Raw genomic sequence first — 25,934 nt, 5'->3', positions numbered from 1 at the left:
TTCATTTGAATTTTGGTGGTTAGTTGTCTTATTGGCAATCATACCATATCTTCTTACTTTTACATTGGTACAGCATATCCTTATGTTGAAAATGGTGGATTAAACCTGGTTTTATAGCTAGCTAAGCATCTCACTTGTGTGAAAGTCGCATAGAATTCCATTATATTGACAACAATGTATGAGGAATACAAACAGACATAATAGGTAAAAATGTATAAAAAACTGGGGTAAAGCATTTAATTACACGAAAAAGACTGAAACACCGGCAAAACTTATTAATTTGTTTAACTATTGAAAATTCTAATTAAAAATAATGTCCTGTTCCAGACAAGAGTTACAATGTCCTTCGTCTAAAAACTGTGCTCCTCTGTTCTTACCGGATTTGTAATAACATGCGACATGTGGAGCAGGATCTGCTTACCCTTCCGGAGCACCTAAGATCACCCCCAGTTTTTGGTGGGGTTGGTGTTGCTTAGTCTTTAGTTTTCTATGTTGTGTCATCTGTACTATTATTTGTCTTTTTGTCTTTTTATTTTTGGCCATTGCGTTGTCAGTTTGTTTTCGATTTATGAGTTTGACTGTCCCTCTGGTATCTTTCGTCCCTCTCTTAAACTCTGTCTAAAACAATGATCATGCATTTAACTATCTTTGTTTGGATTATTTGTTTGAAGGTTATGAGCGTGTCATTCGAGAAGAGCGTGTCATTCGAGAAGAGCGTATCCACAAGCCTACCCTGAACCTTGAAAAAAATAAATCGTTTTGATTTGACATAATACTTAGTTAGAGACGTTTGGGCAAATGACCAAATGGTTGACGAAAATTGTAGTTTTAAACACATTTAAGGCTAAATAAAAGCGAATTAGACACGTCTGGAGTAAGGACACATTGGTTACACATAAACTTTTTTACTGAATACTTCTAATTTTCTTAACTTTGTTATTGTATATTCTAACACACAACATGCCTATATATCCCTATACATGTTGTCTATAAATAGATACTGATATTGTAATATTCGTGTAGCTGTACGCAATGATAGAACAACATGAAAATCTTAGGTTCGTGATTGCAGTGATATAAATCTTCCATAAAGGAATCATATGAAAATTTAAACCCCCACAGAAAGACTTATAAACATTTCAGTTATGTCAGTTTTCTTCATTTAAACCTATTTAGTTTAAAAATTTGTATTGTATTCAGAAAAAAATCGGGTTTGTACAGTCATTTTTGACGAATCTTAATTCAAACACCTTCTGTCTTCTGGAATATTGTTCTCTTAATAAAAAAAAACCCAAATGGATAAGATGTGAACGATAACAGGTACGGCCTTCCAAAATGAGCAAAAGCAATGTTATGTTTAATTTTACTTAACATACCATTGATGTTTGATATCAAAGTCTTAAATAGAGTGGAAGATGAACAGAAAAAAGTTATTATTGCATAGCACTAAATACATTATACAGAATATTGTCCTATTTCACTAATTTTCGCGCCATAGCTGTAGGTTGATATCGGGTAAATCTGTACAAAGTTCTAGTCCGTTCCTAGAATTAAAAAAAATAATAATAACATATATTTATTATATATACTATTGTAGATAATAGTTATAAGATATTCACTTGATAATATGTAAGGATGTATAAAAACCTTGGCAAAAAGCGAAAGTAATTATTTGTGATATTTATCATCAATAACAACCATGTAGTAATTTGCGATATCATAACTCGTTTATATAAATCTGGACTTAATTAGATCTTGGGTTTCTCTCTCTCTGTAAATACATATACAAACTTCCATGCGCATGCGAATTGTTTCTTGAATAAAAGGGCATCGTTAACAAGAAGGTAACCAAAAACCCAAAACAACAAAAGAATGTAGAGTGCAACAAGACAAGTGTAAAATTGAGAATGGAAATGGGGAATGTGACAAAGAGACAACAACCCGACCATAGAGCAGACAACAGCCGAAGGCCACCAATGGGTCTTCAATGCAGCGAGAAACTCCCGCACCCGGAGGCGTCCTTCAGCTGGCTCCTAAACAAATATGTATACTAGTTCAGTGATAATGGACGTCATACTAAACTCCAAATTATACACAGGAAACTAAAATTAAAAATGATACAAGACTAACAAAGGCCAGAGGCTCCTGACTTGGGACAGGCGCAAAAATGCGGCGGGGTTAAACATGTTTTTTGAGATCTCAACCCTCCCCCTATACCTCTAGCCAATGTAGAAAAAACAAACGTACAACAGTACGCACAGTAAAACTCAGTTTAAGAGAAGTCCGAGTCCGATGTCAGAATAGTAAACAAAAATGACAATAATACATAAATAACAACAGACTACTAGCAGTTACTGACATGCCAGCTCCAGACCTCAATTAAACTGATTGAAAGATTATGTCGTCATCATATGAATATCAGGCATAATCCCTCCTGTTAGGGGTTTAGTATTATACCATCATAAAATATATGAGAAGAACATAACCCGTGTCATGCCAACAACTGGTTTTAGAATAAATATGTTTAATTCCGATGCAAAGATCCTATAAGTGAATCAATATTAAAGCCAAAATATGCAATCTTTAATGACCTGACAACAGTACCGTAACTATATCCCTTCTTAATAAGTCTGTTTAAAGGTTTTGTTAGCTTTTGAGGTGAATACTGACATTTTTGTGCTTTGTAAAGAATATTACCATAAAAGATTGGATGTGAAATACCCGAACGCATAAGATGTCTGCATGTTGAGTTATATTTACGAATGATGTCCTTATACCGATGATAAAATTTAGTAAATGTTTTGTTGTTGATAGTTTATGATATCGAAAACCCTGGTGTAATAATTTTTCAGTAATACATAAATTTCTTTCGCTAAAATCTAATACGTTGTTACATACACGAGCGAATCGTACAAGTTGAGATATATAAACACCATAAGATGGTGACAAGGGAACGTCACCATCTAAAAATGGATAATTAAAGATAGGAAATGAAAAATCATCTCTTTTATCATAAATTTTTGTATTAAGCTTCCCGTTAATGATAAAGATATCAAGATCGAGGAAAGGACAGTGGTCATTGTTAGTATTAGCTTTATTTAAAGTAAGTTCAACAGGATAAATTTCTTTAGTATACATACTGAAGTCGTCATTATTGAGAGCCAATATATCATCCAAATATCTAAAAGTATTGTTAATTTTTTTGTATCAGATGTTGTTTCGATGGGTCTTTGCTGATTTTAGTCATAAATTGTAACTCATAACAATACAAAAACAGGTCCGCAATTAGTGGTGCACAGTTTGTCCCCATTGGATTTCCAATAACTTGACGATATACGGAATCTCCAAAGCGAACAAAAATGTTATCAAGTAAAAATTAAAGGGCAGATATAGTATCAAAGCATGTCCAATTGACATAGATCTTTTGTTTGTTGCTACTAAAAAATGACCTAAAAGAGTTTGAACATATGTATTCGCATTCCGACTTTATAAATGCCCATTTAATTAGGTGTGTGAATTTTTTCTTAATAAGAATATGAGGCAAAGTGGTATATAGGGTAGAAAAATCAAAAGTTTGAACAGATTCAAAATCACCAATATATGCATGCAATTTATCAAGTACTTCCAACGAGTTTTTGACACTCCAAAAATAGTTAATTCCACTATTTTCAAAGGCCTTATTTGAACAATTTATTATCAGGTTTTTGATTGTACCAAGTGTACTAGTAAGTAGAATAGACAATTTAGTAGTGGAACAATAACTTGAAGACGAAATAAATCTATATTTGTAAGGTGATTTGTGTAGCTTCGGAAGCCAGTACATAGTTAGGACTTTCATTGTATTTGGTTCTGCTTGTAAAGAAGTAGCTAATAGTTTATGTTTGTTACAGATATCGTTTTCTGAAAATGAAGTCAGTTGGAATGTTGGTGAATTCGTGATTTCCTTTTGCAGAACCTCAATGTAAAATTTACGTCAAACTATAATGATATTATTAGCAGCTTTATCAGCCGGGACAAAAACAAATTCCTTGGCTAGTTCTTTTAGTTTATGTTTGATACGAGAAATAGGATTTTTATGGTTGTTGTTAAGAGTAAAATGTTCTTCAAAATGTTGTATACGTATATCAACTATCTTCATTACTGAATTAAAAAAAGAGTCCAAAGATTTTTTGTCAGCTTTTTCCCGTTTTATCCATTTCAAACAGTAAGCACGAAGTGAGTCGTGGATGATATTACGACACTCATTCCAATCAATAATTGACGGGGGACGATGTTTAGGTCCTTTACTGAGGAATGAATTTAACTCTCGGTCGCGAACGATGTTAAGGTCTCCTGTTTTAACATGGGAAATGGGGCCATAAGTGTATTCGGAATTACTACAATTACATGACGGAGGTGTATTTTCACTGATATTTACATCTTTACAGACTTGGCTATAATTAAACACAAATTTTCGGGTAGATTTCTTGTAAATATAACAAATAAGATGGAGTTCAGTATTATCAAAATATCCCGGAATTTGTTCTTTAACAGAATGGTCGTTAAAAATACCGGCAATATTTACAAAATTAAAACCTTTATTGACATACTTTATTTTAATAAAATGTTTTTTATGATCTTCAGGGCGATCAATTTTGGGAAACAGTTTAGAATACCAATATGCCATTATAATTTGAACGATTTCATACTTAGGACTGCAATATGAAATTGTGTTGCAATCCTCTAAAATTTTATTTAATTTATCTATAGGTAAAGAACAGAACTTGGTTAATAGATAATGTCTGCCGTTGTTTTTTGAAATAGAAATTAGGTCCGAAATATTTGTATGGTTGGTCCGAAATTTTTCTTTGATTGCGATGTTTTCTATGCCCATGAGAACGGTTTTTACGAACAGTTTTAGAAATTATATCCAAAATGTTAACAGAATCCGTTCTTGATATATTACCAATTCCCATGATATTATCATTAAGACCGAGAGGGTAGACTGTCTGTAATTTTTTAATCCAATTTAATTCAATTATTTTCCGTGATCGTACAAACTTTGAATGAGATTCACCAGGCTGCTTATTTACTACTTCTAAAGGTTGAACTGTTAAATATTTAATAGGATGATTGTGCTTTTTAAGATGTTGATCAATGATACTTTTGATTTTATTGGGTCTTTTAAAACGATACAGGTGTTCTTGCGTGCGTTTAGATAAGTATCGTCCAGTTTCACCTACGTACTGAATACCGCATCCCGGTTTGTTTCATGTGAGTAAATAAATAATACTGTTTGTTTTTCAAGTTATATCAGTTTCAAAATTTAAAGAAAATGTGCGACCATTAAACGTAGACCTTACCGTATTGTTGGTGGAAAGACGGGGACATGTAAGTTATTTTTTGGCATGACACTTATCGATAGAAGGGTAACCACGATTTTTATTGTTAAAAATGTTAGCGATGGTTGTATTTAAGATAAGCGATTTTGAAGATTGAGACGTGTAGATACCCTTTGAACGAGTTTTGTATTTAATATTTTTCCATTTCTAAGCTTCATATTTGTTTTTTGTTATGTGGATTTTATTAGAAAGGAGCAAAGACTGGCGTCCAGAATATGAACCAGCACACAATAAATTGAATTATGTGGATATGATAAAACTGTTCAGCTAAAGACGTCAAACACTATCCGTCATAAATTACCCGAAAAATAAAACAAAAGATAGGGTATATCAGGGTAGCGACTGACGTCTGACTGAATAGAAGAATGGAGCTGAATGTGAAATACTACTTTTTGATAAATATTCCTAAAGTAATGAACATAGAGAAGTTCTCGCTCGGACACGCACTCCATAATCTAGTATATTATAAGAGCATAAAGCTGAAGCACGGTGTCAAGATCTATTTTACCCCGAGTCAAGTAAATTGTAAATAAATTAAACAGAGACTATAAAAGATATGCAGACAACATCCAATTCCCTTCAAAGAAAAAAAAACCGTTAAGATATAACCAATGACAACCACTGACGAGGTACCCGGACAGGCACACAAACAGGTGGCGGGTTAAATCAAGTTATTTGATTGGCCAATCCTCTGTCCTTTAATATTGACTTGGACTTAAAAAAAAACGGTTCAGAAAAACACATTTTATTTTATAATATTGCACTAATACTTACCAGTAAAAGTCTGAAATGGACACTTTTGGTACTTGACTGTATTGATTTTTACTCGACCATTCTGAATTGGTCTGAATTTTACTCGATAGTACTAGATTGTAGTCGAAACCATACTTAACAGTCTTAACTTTAACTCCACCCTTATCTTCACAATACTAGAAAGTCTAAACTCGACCCGACTTGATTCATACTCGACCAGGCTGAAACAGTCTTACTCATTCTCAGTACTTAACCACATCTTGGCCTGTTTTCTGAACCATACTCGGCAAAAGTCTGAACATTACTTGACCTCTTAATTCAACAGTAAACCACTTATTTTTTACATTTATTTCTTTTAATCTCACAAATTACTTTCTTTTATATAATACCTCTTCGTCCAATTTCTACCCAAGGGAAACAAATCTTGTAGAAATATACTCTAAATAGAGGATTGTTAAGACTTGGTCTAGTATGGTTCAAACTTGGTCTAGTATGGTTCATACTTGGTCGAGTATGGTTAAGACTTGGTCTAGTATGGTTCGGACGTTGTCGAGTATATTTCAGACTTGGGTCGAGTATGATTCAGACTTTCTAAAATGGTTAAGAACTGGTCGAGTACAGGTTGAGTACAAAATCAGACTGATTAGTATGATTCAGACTAGAGTCTAATAGTATCGAGTAAAATTCAGACCAATTCAGAATGATACTGCCCTTTTCAGAATTTTACTGATTTGTAGTGAATCAGGTATATTTCATATCAAAAATCGGATCACTTGTACGTCATTTGGTCTCTGGTAGAAAATTGTCTCACTGACAATCATACCACATTCTCTAATTTTTAAATTATAATTATGTATATAATCGACAGTGAAATCTGAATGATTGTCTTTATAATGAACTATATACAAAAATACAGGATATATAGATACACAGCCACGTCAGATTGGACGTGTTAACACCAAATTTCAAACTTGCATCCAATAGGAGCCTGAGTGACTGTCATACAAGGTGGAGACTTATTCCACTGTGAAAGCCTCCATGCAATTTCGTTTGAAAGTGGTTGCATCAGGTCAGGACTTTGACTTGCAGTTGTTCTCATGAGGATGATATTTTTAGTTGATTTCCCCAAATCTAGCCATAATATATGGACATTGATTTCTTACAATATGCTGTAGTGTGGTATATTTGGTATTACCTATTCATTGACTTTTTATTTGTCTACTTGACCCAATTCCTATTTTTAACTTCGTTTTTGGTTTACTTGTTTACAAAATCATTGTCATCGATATTTTTGTCTCTCTGATTTTCTTACATCATATATACCTACCATTCTGATACCACATTGAAAATTCGTCTTTGAATTTGGTGCAATCCAAAGTTCTCACAGAATAGCTTTGATAGCTTCATTCTCTTTATTGAATGCAACTGATCTGAAATATAAAATATCAAACTTAGAAATTGTAATTTTGTTTTCTATTTTCCATAAGAATTATTGAATAGAAAATAATGCGTAGTACATAAAGTTTTGCATTTGTTTACCGGAAAGAAACCTTGCACATAATTTTCTGATTTATTCAAATAGCTAATTTTCCGACTCGTCATAACATGTATACAAATATCCATAGAGTTCACCATTACTTTTAGTTATATCATTCAAAACTGCGTTGAGGTCACCATTACTTTTACTTGTATCATTCGTTCGCTTATCTTTACTGGAAAATAAACTTTCTACGTTCATCAAATCTCATTTATTAAAATCAATAGTTTAAACATAACTATTAAAACAACTTTAACTGAAAAGTAAAACGTACTTAGAAACATGTAAAGTAACATTGAAAGACAGCAAATGTATAAATCAACACCCCAGCCTGTAAAAACAAAGTAACATTGAAAGACAGCCAATGTATAAATCAACACCCCAGCCTGTAAAAACAAAGTAACATTGAAAGACAGCAAATGTATAAATCAACACCCCAGTCTGTAAAAACAAAGTAACATTGAAAGACAGCAAATGTATAAATCAACACCCCAGCCTGTAAAAACAAAGTAACATTGAAAGACAGCAAATGTATAAATCAACACCCCAGCCTGTAAAAACAAAGTAACATTGAAAGACAGCAAATGTATAAATCAACACCCCAGCCTGGAAAAACAAAGTAACATTGAAAGACAGCCAATGTATAAATCAACACCCCAGCCTGTAAAAACAAAGTAACATTGAAAGACAGCAAATGTATAAATCAACACCCCAGCCTGTAAAAACAAAGTAACATTGAAAGACAGCAAATGTATAAATCAACACCCCAGCCTGTAAAAACAAAGTAACATTGAAAGACAGCAAATGTATAAATCAACACCCCAACCTGTAAAAAAACAAAGTAACATAGAAAGACAGCAAATGTATAAATCAATACCCCAGCCTGTAAAAACAAAGTAACATTGAAAGACAGCCAATGTATAAATCAACACCCAAACCTGTAAAAACAAAGTAACATTGAAAGACAGCAAATGTATAAATCAATACCCCAGTCTGTAAAAACAAAGTAACATTGAAAGACAGCAAATGTATAAATCAACACCCCAGCCTGTAAAAACAAAGTAACATTGAAAGACAGCAAATGTATAAATCAACACCCCAGCCTGTAAAAACAAAGTAACATTGAAAGACAGCAAATGTATAAATCAACACCCCAACCTGTAAAAAAACAAAGTAACATAGAAAGACAGCAAATGTATAAATCAATACCCCAGCCTGTAAAAACAAAGTAACATTGAAAGACAGCCAATGTATAAATCAACACCCAAACCTGTAAAAACAAAGTAACATTGAAAGACAGCAAATGTATAAATCAATACCCCAGTCTGTAAAAACAAAGTAACATTGAAAGACAGCCAATGTATAAATCAACACCCCAGCCTGTAAAAACAAAGTAACATTGAAAGACAGCCAATGTATAAATCAACACCCCAGTCTGTAAAAACAAAGTAACATTGAAAGACAGCCAATGTATAAATCAACACCCCAGCCTGTAAAAACAAAGTAACATTGAAAGACAGCCAATGTATAAATCAACACCCCAGCCTGTAAAAACAAAGTAACATTGAAAGACAGCAAATGTATAAATCAACACCCCAGCCTGTAAAAACAAAGTAACATTGAAAGACAGCAAATGTATAAATCAACACCCCAGTCTGTAAAAACAAAGTAACATTGAAAGACAGCAAATGTATAAATCAACACCCCAGCCTGTAAAAACAAAGTAACATTGAAAGACAGCAAATGTATAAATCAACACCCCAGCCTGTAAAAACAAAGTAACATTGAAAGACAGCCAATGTATAAATCAATACCCAAGTCTGTAAAAACAAAGTAACATTGAAAGACAGCCAATGTAATCAACACCCCAGCCTGTAAAAACAAAGTAACATTGAAAGACAGCAAATGTATAAATCAACACCCCAGCCTGTAAAAACAAAGTAACATTGAAAGACAGCAAATGTATAAATCAACACCCCAGCCTGTAAAAACAAAGTAACATTGAAAGACAGCAAATGTATAAATCAATACCCCAGCCTGTAAAAACAAAGTAACATTGAAAGACAGCAAATGTATAAATCAACACCCCAGCCTGTAAAAACAAATACTTCAGTAACATGAGATATGGGTGATACACCACCACATGTTCTTAAATAATGGACAATGCAAATCTATGCATACAGTATATGTAATGATTGCACTGGACACTAGAATAGTCCTGAACAATAAAGAATATGGAAAAGGAGATGTGGTATGATTGCCAACGAGACAAATATCCAACAGAGACAAAACTTACCTGCATAGGTCATAGTACGGCTTTCAAAGATGAGGAAACCTATACCGTTTAAAAGAGGGACGAAAGATACCAGAGGGACAGTCAAACTCATAGATCGAAAACAAATGACAACGCCATGGTCAACAATAAAAAGACAAACAGACAAATAATAGTACAGATGCATGCTATAAAAGGCCACAACATGATAAAGTTTGAAGAAATCAAAAATTAAAAGAGAAAACTAACTGTATGATTCTGCCAAAACAATAAACGAAAAAAACAAACATGACAGACAGCAACCAACGACATTTGTCTTCACCTAATGAATTTGAATATTCCTTTAGTATCTACCATCTCTCGTTAAGTATACGGAAATTCGATAGTTCACAATAGTTCTATGATATAATATTCTGACAGTTTTGATGAGCGATGAGAATTGATCACAACAGCAGTTATAACAAACATTTCCAACAAACCTTCAGTGAATCCAATTTCTGAATCTGATGTCTCGTACCAGAATCGATCACCCTTTTTCAATGTTTCAAATTGCTCTCCAATTAGACAAGCAAATGTAGGTCCCACAAGTCCACCTGGAACTTTATTTTCTGTGATCGCTCCTGCAAACAAATCAATGTCCGCCACATTCCTGTAAAACATCGAAATAATGTATAAACAATATGAAAACAACGGGAAATATACGTGAATACTGAAAACATCGGGAAATACACGTGAATACTAAAAACAGCGGGAAATATACGGGAATACTGATACAAAAGAAACAAGGTAAACGCTAGTGAGATAAAAACAACATTAAAGTTATAAAGTACATTGTAACCATAATATATAACCAAATTTCTTCAATGAGACGTCAGTGATGGACATTACTGTTCCTATAAATAACTAAATGTTATTACTGGAAATCAATTAAAAAGGTCGAATACCGATGTCCAAAGTGTAAACAGACAAACATGAGTGTAAATAACAAGATACACTCTATTACCTTACATTGGCTATATCATGATTCATTGATGTTTATGAATACATATTACCGCAGTCTAGATACAAACAACTTCTGCTTAAATACTTAACACAGGGATTAAACTATCAACTTGGGATACTCTTGATATTTTTTTATCAAAACAACTATACATTTATATTTGGTTTGGAGAAAAAATATATGCTCTACGTCCCTTAATTAAACACTATCCCAAGTTAGGGGAAGGGTGGTTGAGCGCTCACAAACATGTTTAACCCCGTCACATTCTTTATGTGCTTGTCCCAAGTCAGGAGCCTGTAGAACAGTGGTTGTTATTGGTTCATGTCAGTCATATTTGATTTTCGTAAATTGTTTTGTTATAAATTAGGCCGTTACTTTTCTCAATTGAATTGTTTCATATTTTTTTTATTTCGAGACCTTTTATAGTCTGTATGGGTTTTTCTTATTGTTGAATGCCGTACGGTGGCCTATAATTGCGTACTATCACTTCGTTTTTAATCGAGTGGGTAGTTGTCTCATTGGCAATCATACCACATCTCCTCATTTGTATATAATCAGTATACTCACTGGTAGAGATCTTTCAATATCCGGGTAACACTCCATCTATGATCCGCCAAACCCTCGTCCGCATTCGGATTCCATCGTGTAACAGTTGATAGACCACAATGTTCTCTAAAAGCATTATATGCTGGAAGGCCATGATCTCTTCCTCTCTGAATATTTATCGCTGGAAGATCGGAACTCTTGCCATTTTTCAGAAACAGAAGATCTCTTATTTCTTTTACGAAAAATCTTAAAACGAAAGATGTTTTTGTTTATAAGTTTGGCAACAATATAAAAACTTTTAAAACGTTTAAATATATCTGAATAATAACACTACAATAACGAAAAATGCTTGTACGTTTTTCGATTTTTCTATCAGACTTTGTCCAATACTGTGATTACGTTGTCCAAACATTCATTTCTATCAACAGTTAAGGTAGATTCATGGTATACCGCCATCTTGGATTGTACAATCTCATTACAAAATTGGTCTAGTTATTTGCCCAAATCTGCAAATTTGGAGACAGATTTGCAATTTTATGGTTAGATTGTTTATTTATATAAAGAAAACTTGGTGATTTATTGTATTATTCAAAATATTTAAACAATGATCAAATTTTGTGTTTTTAGAATCATTTTTTTTTAAAATAAGCCATTCAAGGGGAGATAACTCTTTTAGTAAAAATATACACTGGACTGATAGAGAAATTTTAAATTCTTACTTGTAGCAAGAAAACAAGCTCGGTGACACGATTTTTTTTTTTTTATCTTTTCAAAACATATTATAAAACCTATCTTCTTACAATTTATTTCAAAATTCTATCTCATAGAATATTTTTATTCACACAAATGTGTTTTTTCATGAACAATCTAAATTTAGGCAATTTTCAACGACTCGTAGCTTGGAGAATAGCACGGTGACCCATACTTTTTATTATATTTTTGAAAAAAGCATAGTAAAATCTTCCTTCTGGCAAAGTATAAGAAAATTCTATCTCAAAAAGTATATACTTATGATCAACCTTAATCTGAACCTGTGTTAACTATCATAGCTATTTTTTCAAACCAAAAGTTAAAACTTGTCAAAAGTGCAAAAAGATGTGGTTGTTTCAAATATTCCTTTAAAGGTGTATTTGTTATCAACATTCTTTTTTTTAAATTTTAATTAATTTTGGGTTCATGAACGTAAACTGGAAGCTTATTTAGGCTTTCGAAACGTTAACCTTACGTGCTGGGTTGGTCTCATTGTAATATTTCATATGATAAGTTGTTTACCAATTCGTAAACCATCAGTATATAACATTCTACAGTACCAAAGTAAGAAACTTAAAGACGATTTTTGTCGAGCCTTCGACTTTAGTCGAAAAAGCGAGACATAGCGATCCTACATTCCGTCGGGGTCGGCGTCGTCGTCGTCGTCGTCGGCGGCGTCCACAAATATTCACTCTGTGGTTAAAGTTTTTGAAATTTTAATAACTTTCTTAAACTATCCTGGATTTCTACCAAACTTGGACAGAAGCTTGTTTATGATCATAAGATAGTATCCAGAAGTAAATTTTGTTAAAATAAAATTCCTGTTTTTCCGTATTTTACTTGTAAATGGACTTAGTTTTTCTGCCAGGATACATAACATTCACTCTGTGGTTAAAGTTTTTAAAATTTTAATAACTTTCTTAAATTATCCTGGATTTCTTCCAAACTTGGACAGAAGCTTGTTTATGATCATAAGATAGTATCCAGAAGTAAATTTGTTAAAAAAAAAATTTCATTTTTTCCGTATTTTACTTATAAATGGACTTAGTTTTTCTGCCAGGAAACAATACATTCACTCTGTGGTTAAAGTTTTTTAAAATTTTAATAACTTTCTTAAACTATCCTGTACCAAATTTGGACAGAAGCTTGTTTATGATCAAAAGCTAGTATCTAGAAGGAAATTTTGTTAAAAGGAGTAGGTCCGGTAAGGGCCGATTTTGGCCTCAAAATTCAAGTTCATCTGATGAAAGATTTTGGACACATTTTAAACACTTAAGTGTCTACTCCAGTCGATTCAATCAGTTAATGTGAAAGGTTTGAACCGATTTAGTCATTAAAGACGCTCAAATTCAAGCTTAAATATGAAAAATCTATCAAATATGCCATAATATGTCACTTTTCAGATGGTTTTTGTCAAAAATGAAAGTGGCCGCATCCGTGTTCATTCTCAACCTTTATATATGTTATGTATTATCATCAAATACAACTTACATTTAAATATTAAGAATGAACACAAATGCGGCCACTTCCATTTCAGACGGAAACCGTCTAAAAATTAACCAAAATGCTAAAATTTCGAAGATTTCAGTTATTTAGCATGACTTCATGATGCTAGTACCCGATACATGTGCATTGTATTATCAAAAACAGCCCATATGTATGTAACAGAAGTGTTCTTCTTTCCAATGAATAGTTAAAAGTTTACATTTTAACAATTTTGTAAAACTGCTATATTTTGGGGCCAAAAAGGGGTCTTACTGAACCTACTCCTTTGTACCTGTTTATCTGTATTTTACTTATAAATGGACTTAGTTTTTCTTCCAGTTATCATTAAATACAGTCTGCAGTTAAAGTTTTTAAAACATTTATTAGATTCATAAACTATCCTGGATTTATACCAAACTTTGACAGAAGCTTCTTACAATCAAAAGATAGTATCTAAAGGAATATTTTTATTGATTTGTTTTCCTCTTTTTTGTTGAGCCTGCGATTACCAGCAAAAGTAGGCGAGACACTGGGTTCCGCGGAACCCTTACGATTTTTTTCTCAATACAGAGGATAACCAAGACCGAAGGAAAGAACACAGACAACAGTTAAAATATCTGTAAATGCAGACAATATATTTAGTACATGAAGTGACTGTTAAAGAAACGTAAAATGTAATCATAAAGCAAAACCAGGAGAGCAAAACGAAATGTAAAGATCAATGAAACCAAAGGTTCGCTAAACTATATATTGTAAAAGTACCAATTTACTGGTCATTCTAGCATTTATTGTAAGGAACATATATACCTATCAGTATCCATGGCTTTATCGTATGACAACCATCTCATCAAGGCTGGTACTTGTTTTCCTTTATTTTTTTGTATCATGTGTGTATTCATAAACTCTTTTTCCAGTGGATAGTGTTCAAACGAGACATAATCATGGAACAGGTAAGCTTGTTCTGGCATGACTTGAGAATGTCCAAACCGGAACGCAGCAGCTGCAAATGCATTTCGAACTGATGGATTTAGATCTGGATCGTAAGGGTCGTCATATCCCCATGGTGATAACTCAAGGTCGTAATAAGTCATAGCATCAGGACCAATTACACCAGGTAAATATTCATTATAAGATATGTGTTGTATCATTGCACCTACAATTTTTCGTGTTTCTTGAAAAACTCTTTCATCATCCCAATGGGGATTTACTACTACAAGTTCATCTGCTATCCTGTTATGTTCTCGCATCAATAAAATATGGTTTCCTCCAAGATTTGGCACGACATCTACTCTGCTATCGCCTGTAAATAATAGTGTTTAAATGTAGCATATTTTATATGAAAACGATTGGTTTAAAATATCATAAAAATGTGTAATAGTGAAAATAAAATAATTGAAAATAAAAGACTCTTTCGTTTTTATTTTTACATATTTTCTATTTGTTAAGTTTCCTAAACGATTATCTTTTTCGCTTGACTTTTGCTTAAAATATATATTTTTAGTAACATCTGAATGATTACTAACGAAGGATGAAATGGGTGTCAACACAGACACATCGTATCCGTCAATCGATATGTAATTGTCGGTTATAAAGTTCCAAAACCAAGTAATATTACAAAGGAGTAGGCCCGGTAAGACCCCTTTTTGGCCCCAAAATATAGCATTTCAAAAATTTGTTAAAAATGTATTCTTTTAGCTATATATTGGAAAGTAGAATACTTTTGTTACATTAATATGGGCTGTTTTGACATTACACCGCACATTCATCAGGTACTATTTTCACAATTTTAGCATTTGTGCTAATTTTAAGACGGTTTTTGTCTAAAATGGATGTGGCCGCACTTGTGTTCAGTCTTAATATTTAAACATATGTTGTATTTGATGATGATACATAACATATATAAAGGTTGAGACTGAACACGAATGCGGCCACTTCCAGTTTAGACAAAAACTATCTGATACGTGATGTTTAGTGGCATATTTGATAGTATTTCATGTTTAAGCTTGAATTTAGGCGTCTTTAATGACCAAATCAGTTCAAATCTTTTACATAAACTAATTGAATCGACTGAAGAAGACACTTTATGGTTTAAAAAATGTCAAAAATCTTTCATCAGATGTACTTTAAATTTTAGGCCAAAATAAGCCCTTACTTGACCTTCTCCTTTCAAACATTCTCTTTGCTGACTCTGCCAAATGATCCACCAAAAACTCAAACCGGGCTTCAGAATAACTAAATCTACCTCTTTGGATATGGAATCGTTTTTTTACCTTAAGGATATGATACAGTATACACATAAAGCAAAGCCCCGATCCTTGTGCAATGTATTAAACATTTGACTACATCGTTCTCATAACTTTAGAAACAACTAAAAACTCATGGTCAACATAAACACAATTATATAGTTTTATTGAGGTTCAAATCATTCTTTGACAAAAAGTCACTCTCATTCTAACAACAACCGAAATATCTGTAATGCTTGATTTATTTTACTAAACGTATGTATGGTAGACGTGCTTTGCTCCGTGTTATCTTCTTTTCCAAAGGGACCAGTACACCCAAGAATGTTTGAAAGAGACATGGGCACTCTTCATATGAGGTGTGTCGGAACAAAACGGACACGTTTATTATGGTCAACGCCTTACCTTGCAGACAAAACTAAGTTATCAACAACCAAAGAAACACCGGAACGTTGAGATGTGTTGCCTTAATATCCAATTAACAACAGCATTTTGATCACCGAAACTTCAAACGGATTAATATCCATTTGGCAACAGCGTGTTGGCCACCGAAACTTCAAAAGGATTAATATCCAATTAGCAACCGCGTGTTGACCACCGAAACTTCAAAAGGATTATTATCCAATTAGCAATAGCGTCTTGGCCAGCGAAACTTCAAAATGATTAACATCCAATTAGCAACAGCGTGTTGACCACCGAAACTTTAAAGGGATTAATATCCAATTAGCAACAGCGTGTTTACCACCGATAACTCAAAAGGATTTATATCCAATTACCAACAGCGTGTTGACCACCGAAACTTCAAAAGGATTATTATCCAATTAGCAACAGCGTGTTGATCACCAAAACTTCAAAAGGATTATTATCCAATTACCAACAGCGTGTTGAAGACCGAAACTTCAAAAGGATTATTATCCAATTACCAACAGCGTGTTGAAGACCGAAACTTCAAAAGGATTATTATCCAATTACCAACAGCGTGTATACCACCGAAAACTCAAAATAAAATATTATCCAACTAGCAACAGCATGTTGATCACTGAAACTTCAAAAGAATTATTATTTAATAAGCAAAAGCGTGTTGACCACCGAAACTTCAAAAGGATTATTATCCAATGAGCAAAAGCGTGTTAACCACCGAAACTTCAAAAGGATTATTATCCAATTAGCAACAGCGTGTTGATCACCGAAACTTCAAAAGGATTATTATCCAATTACCAACAGCGTGTTGAAGACCGAAACTTCAAAAGGATTATTATCCAATTAGCAACAGCGTCTTGGCCACCGAAACTTCAAAAGGATTATTATCCAATTACCAACAGCGTGTTGAAGACCGAAACTTCAAAAGGATTATTATCCAATTACCAACAGCGTGTTGAAGACCGAAACTTCAAAAGGATTATTATCCAATTACCAACAGCGTGTTTTCCTTCGATAACTCAAAAGGAATATTATCCAATTAACAACAGAATGTTGATCACTGAAACTTCAAAAGAATTATTATTTAATTAGCAAAAGCGTGTTGACCACCGAAACTTCAAAAGGATTATTATCCAATCAGCAAAAGCGTGTTGACCACCGAAACTTCAAAAGGATTATTATCCAATTAGCAACAGCGTGTTGATCACCGAAACCTGAAAAGGATTATTATCCAATTACCAACAGCGTGTTGAAGACCGAAACTTCAAAAGGATTATCATCCAATTAGCAACAGCGTCTTGGCCACCGAAACTTCAAATTGATAAACATCCAATTACCAACAGCGTGTTGAAGACCGAAACTTCAAAAGGATTATTATACAATTACCAACAGCATACACCGATAACTCAAAAGGATTATTATCCAATTAGCAACAGCATGTTGATCACTGAAACTTCAAAAGGATTATTATCCAATTAGCAAAAGCGTGTTGATCACCGAAACTTTAAAAGGATTATTATCCAATCAGCAAAAGCGTGTTGACCACCAAAACTTCAAGAGGGTTATTAATAAATTAGCAACAGCGTGTTGATCACCGAAACTCCAAAAGGATTATTATCCAATTACCAACAGCGTGTTGAAGACCGAAACTTCAAAAGGATTATTATCCAATTACCAACAGCGTCTTGGCCACCGAAACTTCAAAATGATTAACATCCAATTAGCAACAGCGTGTTGATCACCGAAACTTCAAAAGGATTATTATCCAATTACCAACAGCGTGTTGAACACCGAAACTTCAAAATAATTAGCATCCAATTAGCAACAGCGTGTTGACCACCGAAACTTTAAAGGGATTAATATCCAATTAGCAACAGCGTGTTTACCACCGAAAACTCAAAAGGAATAATATCCAATTAGCAACAGCATGTTGGCCACCGAAACTTCAAAATGATTAACATCCAATTAGTAACATCGTGTTGACTACCGCAACTTCAATGGGAGTTTTGCACGATTATCACAAAGGTTTGACGAATAATACGGATCGACATCAACAGTGGAAACTATAAAGTTTTGTTTCGGAATATTTTTTTTAAGCAGACCGACTATTCTGTAGAACTATATTTACCAGCAGCTTGACAGATATCATTCTTATTCAACTTCAGACACATTCCAGCAGAATTTTCAGGTAACAGATTCGTATCTGTACACCTCATTCGACCTTCAAAACAAAAATAATACTTGAAACATTGAGTCAACTGGTGATTTTTTTTTCACACACGGGTGTTTCTGTATTGATAGAAAACAATGTATTTTACAAAACAGACAAAATAAGTTAAATGGTAAACAAATTAATATATTACATTAACCGTAGGCTTTGAAGAAATACCTTTACATATGAAGAGCTTATAATCTAATCACAATCAAAAGGAAAGTAACTATCTACCAGTCTACAAATCAGCTTAACTTCCCGCTCCAAGGCTAAAAACAAACATATAAAAATGCTACACAAAAGCCTTAAGCGAAAATGCTAGAAATTCAAAATACTCATTGAGACCTAATATATAGATAAATAAAGAATATATAGAAATTATTTTAAAGATATCGACAAACCCTGGCTAAATTATTATTACATTTAAATATAAATAGATGTCCTTTTTGTGAAATATAAACACCATTAATTTAAATAAAACCAAACCTCCAGAAAACTCTCGTAGACTATCCATCTCTTTCTTGGTTGATCCGTACAGCATAGAACCATCAATATACGAGGTTAATTCATTTACTTGTTCCCTATGTGCTTCAAAAGAAACAAGTTATTTCATATGAGCTTATGTTAAATTTATGGCGAAAAAAAGATCTGATGAGTGTGTTTAACGACCTTGACTGGCTATAAAGCCCTCGAACGGTCGGTTTGAAATGAAGTTACGGAGTCAAGTTGTCTTCTGCCATCTTGGATTTTTAATAGCAGAATACAATCGGTCTAGATGAGAGAGGAATGCAACTCATTTTATAAGACTTTTCATTTAGATGAAGAAAATCTTATCATTACGACTGGTTTTTGTTAAAATACAGAATATCTTTTGTTCGATTCAATTTTTATCCAAATTATTCATATAAAGGTAAATAACTCAGATAAACTTATTCTATGAAGGAATGTACAATAAATATACCTTTATTTTGTTTTGCAGCATAAAAAAGAGTTCTGTGATCTCAATTTTTATTTTTATTTTTGAAAACGCGATGAGAGCTTTCTTTTTTTTTTTTAAAAAAGCATAATGTAAACTACATTTTTGCAAAGTTTAAAACAATTCTAACGTTTTTTTTATACCCCTAATTTATCTTAATGTTTTGTAATCCATTCTTCCTGTTATCTCTATATGTTCCGTTGTCGACGTCTGTATAAAGACTTTGATTCGTTTCTGTATAACTTCGACCATTTCTATTGCCTTTCAAATTATACCAAAACCAGAATCATATACGACCTGTCTTGTATGTGATCTACCTGATGGATACGAGCCGGGAAAATGTTCACACCGTTTAGTTCTGAACAAACGGATAAAACGGTCAATCTGTATTATAATAATTTGATTCACAGTAATCAACCCGTTTGATTAATCGCAAATAATTTGAATGATTTGTCTACACCAATAACCATTTTTTTTCTGGTCACATTTCTGTAATGCTTGAAAACTGTTTAATGGGTATGTTTTACATGAGTGGGATTGTCTGTTTCAGTCTTAAAGTATGGATTTACCTGGAACACATCCTATCGTAGCTGGAGACGACCGTACAAAGTTCATACAGGTAGACGAGAAATGTGCATCATCCTCTGGTACCTCAATGGGGAAACAAGCAGGACTATAAATTATAATAACGCACAAATTAGATAAAAGTGTAACAATAATATTAGAGATTGACAAACTACATCAAAACAAGATTGACCATTTGTGTGGGAAAACTGGTGACAAAAAACATCTCCCTTCCAAATATAACTTCACTTTGTTTTACAAGTTCTGCGCAACCGGCTCATATAAACCCTTAGCAGAGAAGGTCAAGGGAATATAAACCCTCAGCCGGGAATGTCACATTTTAAACCCTGTCTGAGACCTGAATAACATAAAATATATGCGTATACAATATTTCAAATAAACACAAATTGATAGATTTATATACTTCATATGTCTTATCTTTTGATTATAGGGTGGTACGGAAACTATATCATCTTACTTATTGTTGAAGATTACCATGCATTTCGTCCTTTCTTTTTTCTTGTATTATATTTCGCTTTGTTCTTCTATAGCCCATAACGGCGCTCTTTTAGTCTTTGTCTTGAAGTACTCAATTCGTTTATGTAAAGTACATACTGAACCACATAAAAAAACAATATTGAATTGAAGAACTAACTCATCACACACTTTTTGCCATATTTATGAAATGGACTTAATGATAAAGATTCATATCGTACACGTCTGTTTATCTAACTTACTTGTCTTCATTTGCTTCATCACAACAGTCCACTTTTGCTACAAATAAATGTATTTCAATTGTTTGAAAATTCCATAACAAATACATAGCATATGCATTTCAAAGAAGGATTTAGGTAACACTGATAACTTATAATACTGCCTCGTAATATTCAATTATCTTAACTTATATTTTTTGTCTATCGACATCTATCGACAATCTCAACTGTACATTTTCAGTTTATATATTGAAAAATTGTACCAAAACTAAGGTTCACAATTAGGAAAGACTACCTTTACAGTTATGAAATTGTTGCTGTTCTATTAGGCCCTTTTGTTGATGAGGAATGTTCCGAACATATGTGTTGTACGTAATCTACTATGATTATTATCATTTGCTAACTCGATGCCCAGCCACACCTAGTTTATATATAAGTTTAAAATCTATAGCACTTTTTTCAAAGAAAATACATGTCCATACATTTATTTCACTTTATCATACTGATACTACTGAGGATTAACAAATCTAAACATAACCTTAATGTTTGAAGGTTAAAAATACAGAAAATTCGTATCAATTTGGTTTGTTAATGCACAGATCGCTGAAAATTACTCCAGGTGGCATATTAGGGCTAAACACAGAATCAACAAGAAATGATTGTAACAGGATGCTGTTACGAAGTCTCCCAAACAAAGCTCCCATAATTATGGACCCCCTAGGACTCCCCCTATTATTCATTTTATTCAACTTACAGAAAGTATATGGTATAGGTATGGGATCTGAACCACTTTCACTTGCTTTTAAAGGATTGTATGGCAATGCAAGGATTGTGGTTTCTAATAAAGTCTTTTTTTTTTATTTTGCTGAATCTTGTTGTAAATTGAGATAAATGTCATTGCTGAAAACCATAATATGAAAATCATTGGTATGATTAAATCTTTTCACTTTTATATTTGGAACTGTCTCATTTGCACTTTTATAAATATAAGTTTAAATAAATGTTGAAAATAAATGTTACCATTTTATGTCAAAAATTTCACTTTAATGAAAGTAAATCTGTACAACATCATGAAAACTGTAATATATAGGAATGACTCTACATGTTGGAAATTTGCTAAAATTCTTCACAAAGCTTAAGTCAAGACAGCTGCCAGACTCTGTAGTCATCTGTTGCACTATCTGTATGTATCCATAGTTTGTCAAGAGTTCAAGAATTTGTGAATTTAACTGAAATGCATTGTCATTGAAATCTCCAATAATTGCAACTGGCAAATGTTCTTTACTATCTACTTCATCTAGTAGACGAATAAGGTTACGACAGAACAGTTGTAATGGATAGACTGGAGGTCTATAAATATTAATGAGAACAAGTTTGGTTGGCTTTTCAATCTGGATAGCAACATATTCTATGTTTACAGCTGAGTAATTTTTTTTGGAAAATTGAACATCCTTGTGAATAAGCGTAGCAACTCCTCCTCTTTCAGCTGCAGCTAGCGTGCTGTATGGTGATGTTGCTGAGGTATATGCTTCTGATCTTGATTTAGAACATGGTATAAAGTTTGGTAATAATGATGGTGGTAAATACATATTCTTCTTTAACCATGTTTCATTAAAGCAAATAATATCAGAATTTTTAATACATGTTGCTTGTGGTATGTCTTCTTTGTGTGGTAGAAGTCCCTCTGTATTGTGGAAGGTAACAGTCAATGAGTGTTTAACTGAAGGTTCTGTTGAAGGTTTAGATAGATGGAATGATTCCATTGAATCAAGAGCTTTTGTTATATCATTTGAAGCGTATATTACTTTGGGATCAAAGTCTATTATGTGCATACCTTTTAGTGATGATACCCTGCTAAGGGCTACGTATGCCATTCCTGGTGCAAAAGTTTTTTTAAGAGATACAACGATTTCTTTAACTGTCATTCCCTGCACCTTGTGGATAGTTGCTGCCCATCCCAGTCTGAGTGGCAGTTGTCTTCTTGTAACATTCCTACCATGTAAAACTTCTTCAACTGGAGTTATTCTTACAGAATCTTGGTAAAGACTTTGTTAGTGCCAACTTCGAAATATGTTTCTTACCACTTTGAGGATGGTCAAACTTAACATAAACTGATCTTATTTCATCATTTTGACTTTTCTCTATGCCGTTTATGCTTCCAAATGCACCGTTTACTAAACCATCGTCAGTGTCTATGTTACGAATCAACATGATTCTAGCACCAAGTCCAAGTTCAATGACATCCTGTAAGTCTTCTGATGTACATGTAGAATATGGTTCATCTTTTTGTGATAATTGTCCTGTTACAGAGTTTTTGAAAAAATCTTTAGCTTTTGACTTTACAGTTTGCTGACAGACATCTTTGATCATGTGTTCATTATGTAAATTTACTTCTTTGTTTGTTGGGAAGATATGTAAAACATTTGCTGAACTTTCTGGAATTTTTGAAACAGATATAGATGATAAAACAGTCAAATCATCTTCAGAAAAAGGTTGGCCCTTAATGTGTGTTCTAATTCTGTTAAGTAATAGTGCAAATTGCTGATCATCTTTTTGTCGCATGATTTCCGTCAGGTTAACGATTTTGAAGACAGGATTCCAAAGATCAAGGAAAATAGAACTGATGTTTCTATACAATGGCGAAGATCGGACAGGAGGTAGCTGGTAAAAGTCTCCAACAGCAAGTATAGCTATGTTTCCAAAGTGTTTTTTTGTCTGCTTGATTTGGGATAATCTGCCATGAATGTATGACAGGAGTTTATGGTCAACCATTGAAATTTCATCAATAACAAGTATTCGAACACTTTCATATTTAGTGCGGAGACTATTCACGAGACTCTCTCCTAAAGGTTTGTAAGGTAGTTTGATAGCTTTGTTTATTGCAAAGGCAGAGTGGATTGTAAATCCTTCTATGTTGAATGCAGCCGTCCCTGTGGGTGCAGTAAGTAGGACTGATGTTGCATCTGGAGTACAAGCTGTTTTTGAAAGTATTCTGTTAGCCTCGTGGTATATACAACGAACCAAATGTGTCTTTCCAGTACCTGCTCCTCCAGTAAGAAAAAGATGGAATGGTTCAGGATTAATGTTAAGGGTAACATCAATACACCACTTCCTGATTTCATAATAAATTTCTTGCTGTTTTTCATTTAGTTGTCTAACAGAACTTCTTATTTGATTTGCAGTTGTTTTAGGTTTTTGGAGCTCAATTAGTTGGCTGAAATTAGTAGTATTTGACTTTTCGCTTACAAATATGTCAAACTCTGGAAGATCTTCATCTTCCTCAGGGATTTTAACACGTTTTTCCATTTCTATCTCTAATCTTTCTGCTTCTGCTTCTGGTGCTATTTGTGCCCAAGCATCTTGATGAATGTTTCCCTGCTGCAAATCTTCCCAAGCCTTTTCTAATTCTTCGGGATCAGTTTCATACCTTTTTCTGTTTGAATTTATTATATCTAGCACTTTAGACCCATCCTGTAAAACTCCAATTTTTACGAAGTCCTCATATTTCAAAAATTGTTGTGGTTTAATGTCTGCACTTCTATGAGGTAAATATAACTGAAGTAAAGAGAAATAAAACTCTTCTGGTGCTTTTTTCCTGTTGAATCTTGGATATCTGTTTATATTTTCTTTTCCCTTACATTTTGGTTTTACAAATCCTAAATGTTTTTGCATTTCATAGACTGGATTGGTTTTTGAAGATTTAGGCTTTTGTGAAATTGGATAAATATTGTACAATGAACAAAAATCTGCTAAACAAAGGTTGTCAAATTCTGACAAACAAGGACGTTCATAGCATTTTTCAAATATTGTCGTCATCCAAATATTTTCATCCTCATCCTTTCTAGATCTAATAATGTTAATAGGTAGACTCATTTTCAAAGGGTTACTACCTGTAGGTATAAATATGACATTTCTAGAACAATCCTTCAATTTGAAGCTGCATACTCTATACACTGCTTCTTGAGCGGAAACTTCTCTATTGTTCATGTAAACTTGTCCAATTTTCTTCATTGTGCCTGCTGAATCCTGGTTACCTTCAACAGCCTCTTTCTTAGCATTAAGAAGAAGTTCACTCATCTCCCCTTCTGACTTGCTGATGTAAGACAAGATGTAGGCGACACATGAGTATACATCAGTAACATATTGGATATCAATATTCGCATTCCATGCTGTTAAAAGATAATGATTGTAATTGTTCACCCATAGATCAGAAAGGTTTCTCTTATGGTGTATCACATTTTTGGTTGTCACTGTTTGTAGACATTGTTTGTATTCTAAATATGTTGTTTTTGCCTTTGTGAAAATAGCATTTAATGTGATATCAGATAGAGAATCATATGCAGTGATTACAGCCCATACATCTTTAAGTATCTGCTTGGCAGATCTTGTTGGCTTACAAATTTTGTCTAGTTGTTCAAGTGTTGTAGGTGTTTTCAGTCTAGTGCTATCTTCCTTTTTAAGTTCGTCTGTTTCAATTCTTGCAATGAATGTATTACATATGGGAGGTCTAGGGAAGTTAAACCTGCATGTTGTTGAATGTTTCTTGCAAGATTTTGTATGACTTTGACTATGCATTTGTACTGATGTAACAATTTCATAAAGTTTAGGATTTTTGTCTTTATCAGGTAACTGACAGGTTATGTGTTGATCAACAAATCTGCAAATATCTTTATCACTATCCTGATTAAGTCTAGGTGCATTGTCAATCCATACTAAACAATGGATATGGGTAGACCCTCGTTGTTGGAACTCTGTTCTAAAGAAGAAATCCACAATCTTTCCTATTGGCTGTGCTGGTGACATCAAAATATTAGTAAACAATGCTTTCACTCTGTGGTCAAATAATCTGGCACACATAACTGGGTTATCTTTAATAAGTTTGCATTTATCTGTCCATTGCAGATCACAAATATTTCTCCTGTCATGACTTACTTGGAGTAAAGTATTTAAAACATCATCCCACCGTGTTTCACCAGCAGAAAATGTTAGAAAAAATGTAGGTATTCCTATTTGCCGAATCATTGCATATAGATCCTTCATTGTTCTTTCCCAGTATGGGGGAGTGCCACGAACTGGCTGCAGGAA

General features: G+C 33.3%; 1 protein-coding gene across 1 annotated transcript in view; it reads right to left on the bottom strand.

Annotated features, from left to right (window-relative positions):
* Nucleotides 1-1,344: 1,344 nt before the first annotated feature.
* Nucleotides 1,345-25,934, bottom strand: part of LOC127731098 (peroxinectin A-like) — a 47,036-nt gene continuing 22,446 nt past the window's right edge. Inside the window, exons 5-13 of the mRNA XM_052239955.1 lie at nucleotides 20,874-20,910; nucleotides 20,142-20,245; nucleotides 19,083-19,184; nucleotides 18,513-18,605; nucleotides 14,532-15,024; nucleotides 11,511-11,735; nucleotides 10,423-10,592; nucleotides 7,462-7,564; nucleotides 1,345-1,544 (exon numbers count right to left, since the gene is read on the bottom strand). Of these exons, the coding sequence (XP_052095915.1) occupies nucleotides 1,481-1,544; nucleotides 7,462-7,564; nucleotides 10,423-10,592; nucleotides 11,511-11,735; nucleotides 14,532-15,024; nucleotides 18,513-18,605; nucleotides 19,083-19,184; nucleotides 20,142-20,245; nucleotides 20,874-20,910 (1,391 nt within the window). The 3' untranslated portion in view covers nucleotides 1,345-1,480. The remainder of the gene's footprint in view (nucleotides 1,545-7,461; nucleotides 7,565-10,422; nucleotides 10,593-11,510; nucleotides 11,736-14,531; nucleotides 15,025-18,512; nucleotides 18,606-19,082; nucleotides 19,185-20,141; nucleotides 20,246-20,873; nucleotides 20,911-25,934) is intronic.

The sequence above is a fragment of the Mytilus californianus genome, unplaced genomic scaffold (assembly GCF_021869535.1).
Source record: "Mytilus californianus isolate M0D057914Y unplaced genomic scaffold, xbMytCali1.0.p SCAF_2, whole genome shotgun sequence".
Classification (NCBI taxonomy): Eukaryota; Metazoa; Mollusca; class Bivalvia; order Mytilida; family Mytilidae; genus Mytilus; species Mytilus californianus.
Note: the sequence above shows the minus strand (reverse complement) of the source record. Positions and strands in the feature narration are given on the sequence as shown.